At 47.4% G+C, this 19,296-nt stretch overlaps 1 protein-coding gene across 5 annotated transcripts in view; it reads right to left on the reverse strand.

Moving 5' to 3' along the window:
* Positions 1 to 19,296, reverse strand: part of FLNB (filamin B) — a 138,480-nt gene that overhangs the window by 76,720 nt on the left and 42,464 nt on the right. For all 5 annotated transcript variants that reach the window (XM_004267955.4, XM_004267954.4, XM_004267953.4 and 2 more), the window contains exons 2-4: positions 5,530 to 5,778; positions 3,206 to 3,303; positions 649 to 796 (exon numbers count right to left, since the gene is read on the reverse strand). In XM_004267955.4, the coding sequence (XP_004268003.1) occupies positions 649 to 796; positions 3,206 to 3,303; positions 5,530 to 5,778 (495 nt within the window). The remainder of the gene's footprint in view (positions 1 to 648; positions 797 to 3,205; positions 3,304 to 5,529; positions 5,779 to 19,296) is intronic.

Here is a 19,296-nt window from a genome sequence, read left to right on the forward strand (position 1 = left end):
AGAAATGAATCAGCAGCCAGAAGACCCAGGCTCCTGCCCCACCCCACCATGGTAATCTGGGGGACCTCGCCCACCCCCTCTTCCCTCCACCCCGACCTCCCCTTTCCTCTGTGGATTGGGCCTCTGATTCCTCATCTGAAAAATGGGAACAATAGTCCTTTCTTCATCCCAGGGTTACTGCACCCAAGTCACAAAGCAACAAACTCATCAGTCTCCATCTCATTAAAGCAGCAGCGTTTCTGAAAGCCTAAATTCACAAGGCAGAAAAAGATGGTCATAAACAAATGGACCTTTAGGTAGAAAACATCTGACACAGGAGGCCTGGGGTGTCTTTAAGTATGAAGCCTATACATTCTTTTTTTTTTTTTTTTTTTTTTTTGCGGTACGCAGGCCTCTCACTGTTGTGGCCTCTCCCGCTGCGGAGCACAGGCTCCGGACGCGCAGGCCCAGCGGCTGTGGCTCACGGGCCCAGCCGCTCCGCGGCATGTGGGATCCTCCCGGACCGGGGCACGAACCCGTGTCCCCTGCATCGGCAGGCGGACTCTCAACCACTGTGTCACCAGGGAAGCCCGTGAAGCCTATACATTCTTGATTCTCAATAATCAAGACTAGAGGACAAGCCTCAAATCCAACATGACCAGTGCTTACCTCTGCCATAGGCCCTGGCTTTCTTGGGGTTGAGTTTCGGTTTAAGAGGAGCCCCTGGCTTGAGTTTGGCTTTGGGGAACTGGGACAGGTAAGTCATCACCGAGTGCTCATCCACATCCGGGTGAATAATTTCTTCAGGGGTGATGACCTAGAATAACGACATGGTAGATGAACACCCAGAACATATCACTTTGCAACTATAGAAGTTTTTGCAAAATCTCTTAAAGCAAACACTACTCTCAATAAAGTGAAACTACATCAAACTGGCATGGCAAAATCAGTTGTTTTTTTTTAACCTTTTAGAAGTGTCACCATCCCCTTTGGAAGCTGAGGACCCTCTCCAGACAATTCTATACGTAATTTCCAGAGGTTCATACCTCCCCACCCTGAAAAAAAAAAAAAAGGCCACTCACTCCTTTTTCCAGAAAAGATAAGCTATATCAAGTAAGGAAGAAGAAATAAGAACATGTGGGATTAAAGCATATTACCAAAAAGTGCATAGATAAACTGGCCTTTTTCTTTGCTCTTTTATCCATTGTCTGCATTTCTATTGGCTCAGCTACTAATAAAAAAATAAAGCCAAAAAGATAACACAATGACATATTAGATATGTGCTCTTGTAATATACACCGAATGTTTTTGTCCTCCCCAAATTCATATGTTAAAACCCTAATCCCTGGTGTGATGGTATTAAGAAGTAGGGCCTTTGGGGGTAAGTAGGTCTAGATGAGATGAGATCATGAGGGTGGAGCTCCCACGATGGGATTAGTGCCCTTATAAGAAGAGGAAGAAAGACCAGAGCTCACTCTCTCTCCACGTCAATGTAAGGACACAGCCAGAAGGCAGTTTGCAGCTGTCTGCAAGCCAGGAAGAGAGCCCTCACCAAGAAGTGTATTTCCTGGCACCTTGATCTTGGAATTCCCAAGCTCTAGAACTGAGAAATAAATGTCTGTTGTTTAAGCCACCCAGTCAATGGTACTGTTATAGCAGCCTGAGTTAAGACAGGTCTCAATACATTAAAAGCCATTTAAAAAATAGGAAAGGGGAAATTTTCTCCTGACATTCAGCTTAGGAGCAAGATTTGACCTGTGCTGGACAGGTGGCCTCCCTGAAGGTGTCACAGTCCCAGTTCCACCAGCTGACCCAGCCCTAAACAGCACAAAAACTTCTCCTGCCACCAAGAGGTAAGCCACACCTCCTCAGAAGACTCTGTCTCATGAACAGGTCAACCAAATGCAGATAAACAACATATGTACCCAGCTTCCCCCACTCCATGGTAAAAAAGAAAAGAGGAAACATTCTGATAATTAGCCTGCAGCAACAAAACAGCTATTTGGGTTGGTACAGTCGCCTCCAATACGTTTTGTAAAACGTAGGATGTACGTTGATTTGGCATTTCTCCTAGGCAGCTCCTTCAACAACTTTACACACTGCCAACATCACATGAATGCCAAAAGGAGACGGGTTTTGGTTTAAGGGGAGACGAAAAACATATCATACCACTTCCTGAGGGTGGAAGAGCCAAGGAATGGGCCTTGGAGAAGAGACATGATGCCAAAACCAAACCAAAGAAATATAGGCAAGATTTTCTACCTCCCAAGGGATCCTGTTACAAATACACTGAACTCAGCTCTGAATACCAACTCAAGACCTTAATGGAGCCTGTAATGAGGTCACCCATCCCCTGGCACTGGCTACCCACAACTTTTCTTGATTGAGTCTTTGAACATGGGAGTCACAGTGTCAGGGGTTGCTATTTAAACTCCTTGGAAGGGCTTAGAAGATTGGACCTCAACTAAGCAACGTGGCTACTGTAGACGGTATCCAAGACATATTCAATTTCCAAGTTCTGTTGTTATATTCCTTTGTTAGGATTATGAGCAATATGAATTCTTAAACACTTTCCATTAATGGCGAGTTATCCTGGTTTAAACTTCTTAAAAAGTTCTAAGTGACTTTCTTGAAGATATTGGATTTAAAAAAATGTTTAATAGGTTAAAAATGGTCAAATACTGGCAATTTCTTATGGTTAAGGTCCACATTTGCAGTCTGGCATCCAGACATGGCCTTTGTGATCTTTGGAACAGAAATACTAGAAAATTCAGGACTTCCCTGGTGGCACAGTGGTTAAGACTCTGCACTCCCAATGCAGGGGGCCAGGTTCAATCCCTGGTCAGGGAACTAGATCCCACACGCATGCCGCAACTAAGAGTTCACATGCCACAACTGAGGAGCCAGTGAGCCACAACTAAGGAGCTCGCCTGCTGCAACCAAGACCAGGCACAACCAAATAAATAAATAAATGAATAAAATAAATATTAAAAAAAATACTAGAAAATCTGTCACATGTGACAGTGAAGATCTTTAGGGGATCTAGAAGCACCTAAGTCAATGAGAACCTATTAATATGGGTAAACTGAGGAAGATGGGAGACAGCCACAGACAATGCTCATTGAAAGCTGACCACTGAGGAGGTCAGACTGCCTGCCAGACCCAAAGGCATCCACAGAGCATCAGGGGAAACAGCTTCGTGGGACACGCATGCTTCTACACATACCTGTGGGACACCCAGCCAGTCGTCTGCCTGCTGCATGGCTTCTCGTGCATTATCCACAGGCTTTCGTGGATCCCAGGATTCCCAGTCTGGGCACAGACCTGTTAACATCACACAAAAGATGCTGTTAGTATTAACTGACTGAAGAGGTTAAAGGAAACCAGGTGCCTAAACTAAACTCACTCAGTCTCTTGAGAGAACAGTTTCTTCCAAAAATCTTAGTGAACTGTATGCTTTATGGGCCAAAAGTATCACAGATATGAGTATGCCAAGGTAGAAACTATTCTGCCTGAGCTGAGACTTCTTCTTCAGGCTGTTATCTTCTTGCATTCAGAGAGGAATTTATCCATTCCTTAAGGGTGTGGTGTAAATAAATGAACAAACAAAGCCTGTAAAACCATTTGGGCCTGGTACCTTTTTGCAGCAGAGATTGTTTGGACACATCACACTCACACTTCTGTGCTCTGGTCACCAAATGTGTGGGGTTGACATCAGCTGTGTGTCCTATGATTTAACTTAATTCTGACAGTATCTACCTGGAAACAGCATCAGAACCCACAGGCTAAGGGCTCAGTCCCACAAGACTCCTCCAACCCCAACTTCAGAGCCCAATCACAAGTCCAGATTTGTCACCTGGGCTTCTGACCAACCAGCTACTAATGAGAGGTTCCTACAACCCCCTCCTCAGGTTGGATTGTTTCCTAGAGTGGCTCACAGATCTCAGGAAAACAGTTTACTTACTGGGTCACTGGTTTATTATAAAAGGATTTTACTAAATGGAAGAGATGCATAGGGCAAGGTGGGAGAAGGGGCAAGGAGCTTCCATGTCCTTTCAGGCACACCACCACCCCAGGACCACCACATGTTCGCCAGCCGGAAGCTCCCCAACCCCTGTAGCTCAGGGATTTTTATGGAGGCTTCATTACACAGGCTGGACTGATTAAATCACCTGCCATTCGTGGTTAACTCAACCTCTATCCCCTTTCCCCTTCCTGGAGGTCAGGGGACAGGGGAGAAAGTTCCAACCCTCTAATCACTGATTGGTTCCCCCGACATCCAGCCCCCATCCTTTGGGGCATTCCAAAAGTCACCTCATTAACAAACTCAGGCATGGCTGAACGACACCACTACCACAGCTCTTTTCGCTTAGTAAATTCCAAGGGTTTTAGGAGCTCTGTGCCAGGAAAGGGGACAAAGACCAAACATACATTTCGTATTATAAGTTACAATATCACAATCACAATCCTGGATGTACCTAGAAGACTGAACTAACATCCTGTGTACTTACAACATTCACTTGCTCAAAGGCCTAAACCTAGAATTATCTCAAAAAACCTTTGTAACCACAAGAAGTATAGGGCTGGAGTAAAAATCCCCAGGTTTAAACTGGAAAGAGGCACCCTAAAATGTGTCTTTGCATGGAAGCAAGAAAGAGGGCCCTGGGAAATGAACTAATGCTGAGCTTTGAGTTACTTCTGGATGACACCAGCTTACAGGCTCTCAAGGAAGACTGGGGCCTAGGGCCAGCCCTCCTTCCCTATCCAGTTGACACCAGCTAGTTGAGCGTGTTGAGAACGACTAGCTTACTTAATACCAACGTGCTCAGCATATACAGAGCAATCAGTAAATGGAAAATATGATTATTTGGGCAGATTTTTTATTAAAAACAAGTTTGGACGTGCACATAAACACAGGCTCTGGTTTTTCTATTGAGAGTGTATCAGCAAACTCTACCCATCAATCTAAACCCTCCAGTGAGGATAATTACTACCTTGGTGTACATTCAACCACTCAGAAAGGAGGAGCCCATCAAGGGTGGAAAAGGCTCCAACTGGATCCTTACCAAGCACTATTTCACAGCAATGCAGAAAGAAAAGGTCAGAGAAAGCCATATATAGTCAACCCAGTGGTTGACAAAGACGGGTACTTTCCACTCAATATAAGTTTTTAGATTTTCATGCCAAACCACCTAATAGGGCACATGTTAAAGCCAATGGGAAACTAGGCACCAACTGTGGAAAGAGGGAGAAGAAGCAGGACTTGGGGTCTGGAAGCCGAACTCAAGTTCTGCTCCGAGCATGAAGGCAAATTCATTCAGAATTTGCGTAAATAATTCAACAAGTCTATGGATAGACCTATAAGACCTGCCATCAGAAAGGCAAATGGAGCCATTTTTAGTTCCTTTAGTTATCTTACAATGGGCTAAAAACCAGGAGAAATAGACCAATCACAGCAAACCTAGCTTTCCCACCAAAAACCAAGAGGTTTAGGGGTCCACATACCCCACCCCTCCGGAAGGGATGCCTCAGGCAGCCATTGACACTTACCTGGAGCACAGCTGTCTACCAGGGCTCCCAGGGCTTTGCCATCTTGCCAGTTCTGGTTAAAGTTGGTGATGGGCAAGTAGGGGATCTTGTTCTGAATCCACCCCAGCAGCCTCTGCTTTGGCGTCTGCTTCTTGGCATCGTCGTCCCCTTCATCCTCCCACACAGGCATGGAGATGGAGTAGTGGAGGATCAGCGTCCACACCAGGCCCAAGATGAGCTTCAGGTTCCCATCCACGATGGCTTTGCTGTCTGAGCAGAGAGACACAGGCCTGGTCAAGCCTCTGGGTTGCACAGGTATGAATCACATTCTTTGTAAGAAAGTAAATGGAGTCCTCAACTGTTAGAGAACCACACTGAGCTATATGAGAGCGAAGGGATGCAATGCTGGCATTTGCTTCAAAATACTTAAGGATGCGAAGAGATGAAATAAGATTCCAAAACGTTGTTAACCAGTGTCATTGGATTATACGTCCATGAAAACGCATTATTCCACTGTCTCTATTTTTACATGCATTTGAAATTTTCCATAATAAGAGTTTTTTTTTAATTTCAAGAAATCATTTCAGAAATATAGACAGTAACAAGAGGTGGCTGCATTCCAGAGATAACCACCTGTTAACCTGGCAGTATACTGTCTACCAGATCGTGTGCACACATGTGTATGTGTTTGCTGCCTGAATTTATATTATACTATAAATTATAGTATATTATACTATAATATAATTTATATTATACTATATGATCAGTCTTGAAATCTTTCTTTTCACTAATCACTATGTCCTAGATATCTTTTCCCTATAAAAAGTTGTTTCTGTTTACACCCCCATCTACATGTTTAAGAGGTCATTTTCCCTCAGATCTCACAAATACTGGGTGTTATCAATCATTTTCATCTCATTTCTCTGACAAGTTAGTCATTCATAAAAGAAGACTGTTAGTTAGCTTAACTAACAGTTAAGCTAATCTAATTGGGCAAAGTGTTGCCAGGAGGATAAGTGACTGGCCAAAGGCATGGCCCCTTTTCTAGTCATCCCCCAGCTTAACAGGACATGCCCTGCCACTGGCCAGCCCCTTCTGGAACTCTCACTGCCACTGGTTTCTACTTCCCACTCCCCTTGGCTTCCCTGTGGCTCTCTGTCCTCTTTCCAATCTCCATCTACACCCATCAAAATTCAAACATTATCTCCAAGATATCTGTCTTTCTGCCTGTCTCTCCATTTCCTACACCCTAAACAACCTTTGTTACAACCCCCCATTCTGCCAGGACCCCAAGGTGAAAATGTCAGAATCATCTTAGACTCCTCCTCCAAAGCCCTGGAGCAGTTCCCACAACAATTCTCTCCCTACCTCTTGGCAAATCCTTTTCTACACTCTCCCCCAAAATATGTGGCCCCTCCTCCCCTCTCTGCTTCCTCAACAGCCATGAAGCTCCATCATTGTTCACATAACCTGAGAACCATCCTTCTAGTCAGGTATCCCTGTGCTTCCCCATTCACCAATGGTCCCTGCTGCCCAGGGTTAAACTCTCTAGACATGTAGCACCTTGAGAGACCTACACAACCTCCACCCGGCCTGCTTTTCCACCCTTGTCACTGCCACCCACCACATTTCACATTCCAGACTCCTCACTCCTGGAGCACATCTTGCTGTGAACCCCCTGGACTTCTCCACCTCTTCTGTATTCCCCACGATGACAAGGCCCTTCACCCCATCCTCCTGCAGGACAAACCCCAGATAATCATTCAAGGGCCAGATCTAACAGATGGTGCACTTCACTCCCACCAGCCTCTGTGTAACCACACCAGGGTCCTCTCATGACAACAACCATTCATTCCTCAGCCTCCCCCCCACCCCCACTCCAGGGATGCGAGCTCCTGACGGGGAGTAACTAAGCCTTCTTCATCTTGCAGCTCCCCACGCCCTGTCCCTCCCTCCCACCCACCCACCGCAAGCCACCTGAATGTTGGTTAAACACACGTCAAAACTGCACTTAATGAAACCCAGCTACAACCACATGAAAAATAAACTCACATGCTGTTAAGGAGTAAATGGCATGCCATTCAATACTGAAAGGGTGGGGCTTTTTTTTAAATCAACCTGTTTATTGTTATGTCCTCTTATAAGAAAAAAAAACCCTCCTAAAAGCCCACACCCAAACCCACAGAAATCAAAGGTAATTTCACAGTTGCAGGTCAGTCATAACAAAACTTGATCACGTAAAACTGGATAGCATAAAGATTATCATGAACTGGTTGGTCAGACACACTAACTTCGAGAAATCCTCATTCAAAGTTAAGGTGCCCAGGGATTTTCTACATAATGAACTGTATAACTAACTATTAAGCAGGACTGTCTGCATAACTCACGGGGCCCAGTGACAAATGAAAATACAGGATTCCTTGTCCAAAAAGTATTAAGAATTTCAAGATGGCAACAGCAGAGCATTAAACCAAGCACACAGAACCCCCCTGAGCACAGGGCTCTGTATAGCTGCCCGGGTCGTGCAACCATGAAGCCAGCACTGCTCCTGAGGTCCTGTGGTCAAAGGAGTGGTGATGCACACGAAACACTGAACCCCGGCACAGAATACAGGTATCCAAGGAATTCATTCTGCTAGACCAGCTGACAGTCCTTGACTGTGCCTGAAATTTTAGGATTAGATGTCCTGTTACGAGTGTGTCTTTAAAGTGCTATTGATTACTGAGTTACTACCTACCGATGGTAAAAAAAATTCCACGTCAAACCATTCTCCATGCCAGTTTCCTTTATTCAGCCTAAGGGGAGAAGAGCAGTCTTCAGAAGGGTGAGGGGAGATGGGGGGAGAAGCAGAGCATGTGCATGCTTATTGCTAATCCGGGTAAGGGGTGGACCTGGCCACGTCTGGTCTTGCACCAGGCAGAATCTGAACAGGTCAGAGTCTCATCCAGCCACAGGCATCCGTCTGCAAAGCTCAAACTTCCCCGAGTTATGTTTTAAATGCTTTTCGAAGGCAAACTTGCAGATTTCGTCCATAAATCAAAACGTGAAACCAGTTTGCTCTATTTTTACCCAGCTTACACATGTTGGTTTAAAGGAATGAGACATGAGTCTTTTTCAAAAAGATTTGGGGGAAATATGACCCAGTAAAAGTCTGAGCCAAATTCATGAAACATACAAGGCCCAGAACTTCTGTTTCCAATGAATTCAAGGTGGGCGTCCAAATGGGAAAGCCCCCATTAAGGTCTCATCGGGATAAATGATACTTTCATTCTGCTATTCTCAGAAGCTGTCCTCATTCCAAAAGTGATTTTGACAGGTGAAAGTTCAAATGCTTCACCAAGCTCTTGGGACAATAAAAAGATGGCGACTTGCCCAAAATGCCTCCCCATTCCCACCCATATGAAGTAGGAGGCTCCCCAAGCCTTGAAAATGAAATGCTACACAGCATCACAATGTCCATGTGTAACCATCACAGCAGACTACAGAACTTTCAGCCGTGAGTGTGCTCTGTGATGTTTATGTCAAGTGTAAACATGCAGCAGAGGCGGAAGGAGGAAAAGGCCAGGTCAGCTGGAAGCCTCTCAGGCAGGATTCCACCTTCCTGAGTTACTGAGGGCCTCTTTCAGGAATAAAATAAGCCAACGCCCACCATGCCTGCCCGACCTCCTAGAATCTGCTTAGATTGTCAGCGGGTTGGAATCTGGCCACAAGCTTCTCCTCCCCAAATTCAACCAATCACAATCCCCATGTAACTGGTCCTGGCTCCGGACAACACTGGCCCTCCAACCACACACACCTTCTGGAACTACTTAAAATTAGCCCAAGTTGCATACAAGTGAGGGCAATGGCTTTCCCCCCCGACCCCAATAGCTAGAAAGTTAACTCAAGCTATTACAAGTTCTAGGATGGGGTGTTTTCACATCATTTCAGCACATGAGTTTCCCAGTCCTGTTAAGCAGCATTCTGGAATGGGTGCAAGTACGGGGGTGGAAACCAGCTGCTTTTAGGCAATCTTCAGCAGCATCTTAGAAACATCTCCTTTGTAGACAAGTTCCCCACCAGGTAAGAGAGATGGTGATCTTCTACCTCTCTCTACTTTTACCAGGAGGGCTGGACCCAGGCAACCATCGGCGCTCCTACTCCGTTCACGGGGTCAACCCTCTCTCCTGGCTGTTGCCAGGGTGTCAGGGGTTGGGGGTCTGGGAGAAGGGGCCTGGGGGGACACCATCCCTCATTTTTGCTCTCCTGGCTAAGGACAGCAGATCATATTGCAGCTGGCTGCTGGGTCAGAAGCAGCCAACATGTGGCTGTAGGAATCCAGGAGAGGCAGAAGTCTCAGGAAACCTCCTTCCAGTGTGCTTGGGGACAAGTCACCAAGGCCATACTCTGCACTATGACTTGGCCGCCTGGGGAACAGGCTGCCACACACCCTGCTCCCTGTCCTCTCACTCTGTTACCCTCTGAGAGGCAGTGTGGCAGACCGGTCGCAAGAACGGACTCTGAAACCGGCAGCTCAACTAGGTATGCCACTTGACAACCTGCTCATCCTCACTGAGCCTCATTTTTCCTTGTTTCCCAAATGGGAATATTCACAGTCACCACCTTCACAGGGCTGCTGTAAGGAGTAGGTGGGTTAGGAAATTCTAATAGCCAAGCACACTGCCTGGCACACAGCAGGCGCTTGATTACCCCCTTCCCTCCCTTTCTCATTCACCTAATATCTGAGTACCTGCCGTGTGCCACTCTTTCCTAGAACCAGAAGCCCAGAAGCTTTATTCCCAGTTTGTACGCAAGCAGGAAACAAAAGGTAAGAAAGTACCTTGCGAATTAATGGGAGGATAAAATGTTCAATATGTCACTTCTCTGAATCAAGCAATTCATCCAGAGGTTAGGCCTGAGACCCCCAGAGAGGAACAAAGAACTGCCCAGGAGCAAAACTACTGATAGGGCTTCCCTGGTGGCGCATTGGTTGAGAGTCCGCCTGCCGATGCAGGGGACACGGGTTCGTGCCCCGGTCCGGGAAGATCCCACATGCCGCGGAGCGGGTGGGCCCGTGAGCCATGGCCGCTGAGCCTGCGCGTCCGGAGCCTGTGCTCCGCAATGGGAGAGGCCACAACAGTGAGAGGCCCGTGTACCGCATACCGCAAAAAAAAAAACAAAAAAAACTACTGATAATTTATCAGGACCCTCCTGAAAGAGAACATGGTACAAACAGCAGCCCACGTGAGCCAAGGGTCTGGCCCTCCTTGACTTCCAAGCTTCACCTTGCCACAGGCTCATCCTTGATCCCTGGCCTCAGCCCACTTGGCCCAGAACTCTCTCCCCAGCTAGCTAATGCCTCGTCTACATCCAACTCTGCAAAACTAGAACAGGTCCCCTATTAAGTGCCCCTTCGAGGCTGTGTGCCCTCCTTTCAGTGTAACTACAGCTGTGCTTAAATAATCACCTACCGGGAATTCCCTGGTGGCCCAGTGGTTAGGACTCGGTGCTTTCACTGCCGTAGCCTGGGTTCAGTCCCCAGTCCAGGAACTAGGATCCCGGATCCCGCAAGCCGAGTGGCACGTCCAGAAAAAGAAATTTTAATAAGCACCTGTCACGTCTGCCTCCTCTGCTCAAGGTGTCAGCTGCGCAAAGGCAGAAACGGACCATTGAGCTTCCCGCTGATCCCGCAGCCTGGACACCTGGCTGTTTGGGGGACAGGCTGGCACAGGCACACGTCCCTGCCTGCTGAGCTCCAGTGCTCTATGAGGGGCGGTGCTGCCTGTGTAGAGTGTATGCAAAAAGTACACGCACAGCCCTTTCCAGCAGGGTTTAAACTGCTCCAGACTGTGGCCACCTCTGCACCCCCAGCAGGCAACACAGCACGCGGCACAGAGGGCAGGCGGGAGAGGTGAGGTCCTTAAGGTGTAGGCTCTGCAGGTATGGGCTCCGCACCACCACACTGGTTGTAGGACCCTGGCCAAGCCATCCAACCTCTGGGCACCTATAAGTCGAGGATAATGTTGGAACAGGAGCACAGGGCTGCTGGGAAGACTAAGTACGATAATACACCTCCAGCACTCAGACCGCCACTCAGTCAGTTTTTGTTAAATGCTGGTATTGTTACTATTATTCTTACCACCAGTGACTTCAACATGCTTCTGTCAACATTGAGACAACAAGGCAAAGGCAGAAGGTAAAAGGAAAGCTTAGCAGTGACAGGTGGTGACCTGCAAGTTTGCGCTGGGGCTTCCTGTCAGCATCGGTTGTTTGCAGCGTCCCATGCAGAGCTGTCCCAAGGTAACCCCGCACTGCAGCGCTCACATCACCTGGCCCAGCACCACACAGCAGCCCGGTGCTCACTGACATCCCAGGTCGGCTTGGCAGTTTCCCTCCGTCCTGCCTCCTTTCCCAAGCTGAACAAACTATGGCTGAATTGTCAGCCAAGAGGGCACCCTGAACTGAAAGGAGACAGTTGACCACTTTCCTCGGTTTCTCAGTCAAAACCAAGCCCAGGGACTTCCCTGGTGGCGTAGTGGTTAAGAATCCACCTGCCAATGCAAGGGACACAGGATTGAGCCCTGATCCGGGAAGATCCCACATGCCGCGGAGCAGCTAAGCCCGTGTACCACAACTAGGGAGCCCGCGTGCCACAACTACTGAAGCTCACATGCCTAGAGCCCGTGCTCTGCAACAAGAGAAGCCACTGCAATGAGAAGCCCGTGCACCGCAACGAAGAGTAGCCCCTGCTCGCAGCACCTAGAGAAAGCCTATGCACAGCAATGAGGACCCAATGCAGCCCAAAATAAGTAAATAAATAAATAAATTTTATTTAAACAAAAAACCAAGCCCAGGGGCTTCCCTGGTGGCGCAGTGGTTGAGAATCCGCCTACCAATGAGGGGGACACAGGTTCGAGCCCTGGTCCGGGAAGATCCCACATGCCGCAGAGCAACTAAGCCCATGCACCACAACTACTGAGCCTGCGCTCTAGAGCCCACAAGCTACAACTACTGAGCCCGCATGCCACAACTACTGAAGCCCGCGCACCTAGAGCCTGTGCTCCACAACGAAGAGAAGCCACCGCAACGAGAAGCCCGTGCACTGCAATGAAGAGTATCCCCCACTCACCGCAACTAGAAAGCCCGCACGCAGCAGCAAAGACCCAACACAGCCAAAAGTAAATAAATAAATTTATTTAAAAAAAAAAAAAAAAAGAAACAAGCCCAGACGCCACTTGTTCTCGAGGTCATGCAGAAGACCATCTCAGTCGGCTGAGCAGAACGGGAGTCACATTTCTGGGGGTGCAACAGTCCTTGCATCCACACAACAGAGGACGAACGGTGCACTTTGACCCCTTGGCAGGATGAAGAGGGCCAGGCTGACTTCTCCACACATACCCCTGCCCCTACCCCTCCGGCTCAAGGCTTCTCTCCAGGGCCTGGAACCAACAAAGGGCTAAAGAGGACAAGACAGACTTTTCTAACCAGGTGACTCACACCTCTAATGACTAAAGGATACCACGGCAAAGTCTACTCTCTAGCCACTAAAACCCTCCCTCCCCTTCTCCCAGGCATGTGGCTTCCTGCTAGATGGTCCCGCAGTCTCCCCAGTTCGGTGATGCGGTTGCCTCACCAGTGGACAGCAGAAGGAAATGTGCCACCACGTGGCCTTGGGCAGTGGGTGGGCCTCCTCTGAGCACTCTCCCCACAACAGCCAGCCAGAGTACCTGGCACTGCAGTCACTGAGCTGTGACCTGTCCCAAAAGAGGCCAGGCAAGGTGATGGAAGGAACCTGGGTCCCAGCATAGGGTGCCCCGCCAACCTGAAGCCTGAAAAAAGCCACTGTATTTTTCTAAAAATCTCTTCGTTACGCCAGTTTAACCATAATAAGAGGATGTTCTGGGCCTTGAAGACCTTAAATCACATGGGCCTATTCTTATTTCTGTCAGTAAGATAAAATACAGACCACAATGAAATAAGGGTGGATCGGGGCACTGGGGTCAGCTGGATTTCCGATTCTTTTCCTTGCTCATGAACTACTCAAGGATGAAAAAAGAACTGTTTGAATTAACAAATTTTACATATTGCTATGTCAGGGTTCAGTTAAGAGAGTTCATTTGGAAGGCCTTTTCATGTTAGTAATTTTTCAAGAGTTGATACAATAGACCAAGGGTGGCAAGTGGTGTTGGCACATGAGGTGAAACTCTTTCACTGTGTTGAGAAAGATTCTGAGGCCCTGTCTTGTTTCAGTGAGGAAGACTGCTGAAATGGATTACCAATGCCTGCCATAAACAAGGAAGGGGGAATAGAGAGGCTCAAATTACTGTGCAGATTAGCAATGCCTGCCCTGGGCACAGCTTGAGGAATGGTGGCTGGGATTTCTTTGCAAGAGAATGGAGTAAGCATTCCCAAATCCCTGATTTGAGATTTCATTTATAGGTCCATAACACGTTACTTATGCATAACCCCAGATTTCAAATTTTTTGCTTTGCCAGCTATTGCTTCTGTTCTCTCTCATTTGCCGGACTTCTGCCAAGAATAATTAGAACAAATTATTTCATAAATATCTTATTTTTATTTTGGTACAGAGATTTTGGTGGACTTTCAGACCATAGATACTGTGATGGTGCCCTGTTTCGTAATTTATCCCAAACACCTACTTTCTGGTTAAGAGGTATCCTTTATTTAAAAGTTGCATTTATGGGAATTCCCTGGCAATCCAGTGGTTAAGACTCCACGCTTCCACTGTGTGTGTGTGTGTGTGTGTGTGTGTGTGTGTGTGTGTGTGTGTGTGTGTGTGTTGGGGGGAGGTGGGCAAGTTCGATCCCTGGTTGGGGAACTAAGATCCCACAAGCTGCACAGTGTGGCCAAAAAGTTGCATTTGCATCACCCAGTAGGCTTTCTTTTCAATGCCACTTTTGAAAAGTTACCACTTTTGAGAATTTCTTTATATCCAGCAATGAAGTCCGCTGAACTAAATGAGACGAGTATAATAAAGGGCCTAGGAAATAGTCTCTTCCCACTTACTATTAGTGGGAAATCCCTGAAAAGTTAGAAAAAGGAACCTAACCTTGTTAGATAGGTTAAAGAAAGAAGGAAAAAAGAGGGACTTCCCTGGTGGCGCAGTGGTTGAGAATACGCCTGCCAATGCAGGGGACACGGGTTCTATCTCTGGTCTGGGAAGATCCCACATGCCGCGGAGCAACTAAGCCCGTGCGCCACAACTACTGAGCCTGTGCTCTAGAGCCTGAGAGCCACAACTACTGGAGCCTGGACACCTAGAGCCCGTGCTCCGTAACAAAGAGAAGCCACCGCAACGAGAAGCCCGCGCACCGCAATGAAGAGTAGCCCCCGCTCGCCACAACTAGAGAAAGCCCACGCACAGCAACAAAGACCCAGCGCAGCAACGAAGACCCAGTGAAGCCAAAAAGTAATTAATTAGTTAATTAAATAATAGAAGGAAAAAAGAAAGGTGCACCAAAATGTATCTAAACTAGTTTTTTTGACCCCAAAGCTGCAGGTCCCTGCACTAACTGGTTGCATTGCTGCCTCACGGTTCTCCTGGGCGACCAGCAGGCCAAGGGCCCCAGGGATTCCGCAGCTTGACCTGTGAGTCAAGGAGCCCAGAGTCCAGCCACTGGGAGGTGCGGGTAAACCCCAGCATGAGCTCCCGAGGCCTCAGCATGGAGGCGTCTGTCCCTCACTCACAGCTTCCAGCCACAACGCTCTGAGAACACGTACAGCTGAAATAATAAACGCTGGCTGTGAATGGAGGGCCTCGTCACCTTTTAACTCCAGCTCAGTCTGTCATGTGGCGAGGCCACCCCATCTGAAACACAGCTCACTGTCCATGCTGTGCACACATGCACAGCCCACTGGGAAGCCCACAAGGAAAGGAGTAAGGGCAGGAGGAACCACGACTGGGAAAGACTCCTAAGCACCTCCTCTCCTGACATCAACAGCAGCCAAAATACGACAGCAGCTCTCTCTTCCAGGCCTCTCCTCTGGGTCACATGCATCACCGCATGCAACCCTCACAGCAAGCCTGTAAGGATGGCTTTTGTGGTTAGTCCCGTTTTACAGATGAGAAAACAGAGGCTCACAGAGGTGAAGGCATCTGCCAAAAGTGACATAGGGGAGCCTAGATTTAAACCCAGTTCTCGCTGTTGCCGCCCAAACTCTTATCCTCCCTACTTTTCTGAATACTCACTACGTCATGGCAGCTCCACGAGGCAAGTACAGTTACGACTCACATTTTACAGATGAGGAGACTGTGCACAGGGACAGGACCCACCCCCGGGCAGCACGGCCAGTAAGCATCTGTGTATGGGAGGGGAACCCGACAGGGCTTCTGCACTTCTAACGGCCCCAATCATTCCCAGGATCCCTAAACGGCCATGGTTCTAGGAGAAAAACACGGTAAATGGACAGCATGGAAAGTGACAGCACAAGACCTGGGAGGTACAAGCGGGAGTCAGAGCTGGATCATTTTAGTCTCCTTTAGTCTCCTCTGTCTCAACCATGACTTGCTCAGCCTCTACTGCACCCTAGGAGCTGGGGATTCTAAAGATCACCGCCCTGGCCCTGCATCTGGGAGGTCCTCCTTGCAGGTACCGCTGCTCGGCAGGGGAAACTGAGGAAGATGGGAGAAGACCCAGCTCTGCTCTTATTCACCCAAACCTATTAACATGTGTTTTCCCTGGAAAACAGAAATTAGGACATTCACATACTTGAAAGCTCACTTTATTCATCTGTTCTTGCATCCAACAAATAACTTCCTAGCTGCCTACTGGGTGCCAGGCCCTGTGCCTAATACAAATTACAGTTTCAAGTAAGAAAATAAGCTAAATTGGCTTTAAAATGTTCCACAAAGAGATACAGCATTATTATAATGTAAACCGGCATTATCCCACAAGGCAAGACACTGAAGATCGCTTAAAGAAAGAGAAGGAAAAAAACACACAACTTTATGCCTTTTGTCTCTCATGCTAGGCTATGTCCCTTGAGGGTTCTTTTTTCCTTTTATAATTAAGAATAAAAGTTAAAAAATAATAACGATGATGAATAGGATAGGTATTCATCCTTCTACCGCAAACTTGTAAAAGTTGAGCCTTGTTACAAAAATCAGATCAAGGTGACTTCCTCAGTCTGAAAGGGGAGAAATCAGTTTGCATTTTTCCCCCCGGTACCTCACCTCATGTTACAAGTCATATGAGCCTGTTATAGAAATGGCAGGCTGCCCAAAGATTGTGAAGTCATAAAAGGAACAAAACTCCCAATTTAAAGTCTTGAATGGGAACCAAGCTGAGAGAAATTCCAAATAATTTATAACTGCTGGCTCTCACCATTACCAACAGCAAGAGGAGGAGGTTGGAGAAAAGGAAATTCTCAAGGGATAGATACTGGGGCACGGTCTCCGCTTTACCTATATTGCCATTTTCCCGACAGTTCCTCTCTGTACGAGGTTTTTAGCTCAGTTGAAGGCTCAAATTTGTACCCCTAAATTTGGACCTTCAAACCACGATTATATGAGGAGGCCTCCAGACACACGTGCTACCCGACCACAACAGAGCCCAAACGTCGGGCTCCTTCTTGTAAATTAATTCCACACCACCAACCCCCCCGTGTAAAGAACATGGGCTCGGGGGGCAGGACTGAACCTACTCAAACAAAGGGGAGCTCACTTGCTGAAATAACTGGTAGCCAAGTAACCCAGAGGTCAGGGACATTAAGTCACTCAGTGAGCCTGGTTCCCCTCCCAAGCGCAGCCATGAACTGGCCGTGGGACTGGGGTGGGTCACTGCCCTGCTCTGACGCATCTGTAAGCTAAGCATTATAACTAGACTCACCTCACTGAAACATTGCGAGATAATGTAGTCAAGCAGGTAGCATTCTGCCTGACGAGGGTGCCACCACTTCAGCAAGGACTATTACAACTACCATGATATCACTGTAATATTACAAACACACACCCATGTGGGGACTTCACGGTGCCCCGTTAGCACTGTGAAAGGTTCAACGCCATTCAACTCTGATTCAAGGCTGCTCAGAGCCGAGTACCCCAGAACTCAGCCTTCTAACACAGCATTCCATTTGCTAATGACCACAAAAGCCAGCCCATCAGGGACCCGGGATTAAGCCTGATAGAATCAAGATGTTCTTTTGCTCAGCGAGCTGCTGAATGAACTGGCAGCTTGCTAAAATCTGCAGGCCACCCCGACTCCTCCAGCAGATTCCTGAGAAGTCTGCAGGGGCCAGGCTGGGCCACTGCTGACAGAAAATTAAATGCAAGGTCAAAAAATTCAGTTTGAAGCACAAAGTATTCAAGAAAGTTCCCTAACGTGATTCCTTTTTCTAATGGGGGGAGGAAGAGGGGTTTGGGTATTACAGTGACCTTTAACCGTTAAAGCAGTTCATTACTATAATATAATGGGGGGGAGGGGACTGAAGACAATTTAAATGCCTTCCCACAAATAACTGGTTAAATAAACGTTACAGAACATCCATGCTAGAGAATAACAGGCTGCTGTGAAAAGAATGAGAAAGATACGTGGGCTCCAGCAGAGACAGGCCTCCATGATATATTAAGGGAACAGGACGATTTGTAGAAAAGCATTGCTCATGCAATCCTGTTTGTGACAAGGCATGACTCTGCGTCTGAAAAGCAAGATCTGGAAGCATGCACAACAAACTGTGCCCATTGGCTCTCTCTAGCAAAGACTCGGGCTGATGGCAAAGATGGGCTTTCTTTTTGTTGTTGTTGTTACATGCATGCTCCTGTGTTGTTTGAATTTTTTTTAATTTAAACTATACACCTTACTTTTATAATAAATTTTGACAAACACTCCCCAAAAGAAAGAAGCATAGTAATGTATATGTTAAATAACTCTTCATTTGGACAAAATTGCTTGTCGGGATCTATAGGCACTGATGTGAGAAAATTGACAAATTTTATCAAATGATGAAAGGTTGGAATTGGAGTAAAGGGGTGGCCAGGGTAATGACATAATTGGGCTCAAATATGCATGGAAGATCTCTTGAAGAGATAAATTGTTCACCAATAGTGCAATTGCTTCTGGGTAGAGGAGCAGGGAATGGGGGTGGGGGAAGCAGGAGGGAGCCAGTTTCTCATCTTTTTACACCACATGTGATCTTCACAATGGGCCATGATACCCGTCAACAAATACGTGAGGCTTTTCAGGCGTGTATGGCTGTCTTTGTGGTGATTTCCTCTGCTCATCTTTCACACCGTGGCCATTCAAACACATTCCCATCCTCAGCGAGATACACCCATCCCAGACAAGCAAGCTCCCTGCCTCAGATGGCCTCTGCCACTTCCAAACAGCTGGCCCTCTAGAGGAGTGGAAGATGTTGACGAAGAGGGAGTCATCTGGTTGCCTTTGGGCATGTCTTTCAAGCCAACCAAAAGAAAAAAAAAAAAATCAACCACCCACCTTCCTGATCCCTTCACGTCCCCTTCCCTGGTACCCTGAGAGTGTTCCTCCCATGATACAGAGGCCCAGCCTCTTATTTATACATGAAGACCTGGGACCGGCCCAGTGCGATCCCCCCGACTGACTTCTCACTACTGCCTATGAGATACCACTGTTAGCCCCATTTTCCAGATGGAAAAACTGATAAGATGATAAGTTAAGCCCAGAGTTACAGAGCTGATAAGTGGTGGAGCTGGGATTTGAATCCAGGCCATCCAACTCCAGAATCTGCATTGACCATTCTGCCTGGAGACCAGACTGGGGCTGCAGAGAAGGAGACCCAGACATGGATGTGATGGTATTGCAAAGGCTTTCA

The sequence above is a fragment of the Orcinus orca genome, chromosome 10 (assembly GCF_937001465.1).
Source record: "Orcinus orca chromosome 10, mOrcOrc1.1, whole genome shotgun sequence".
Lineage (NCBI taxonomy): Eukaryota > Metazoa > Chordata > Mammalia > Artiodactyla > Delphinidae > Orcinus > Orcinus orca.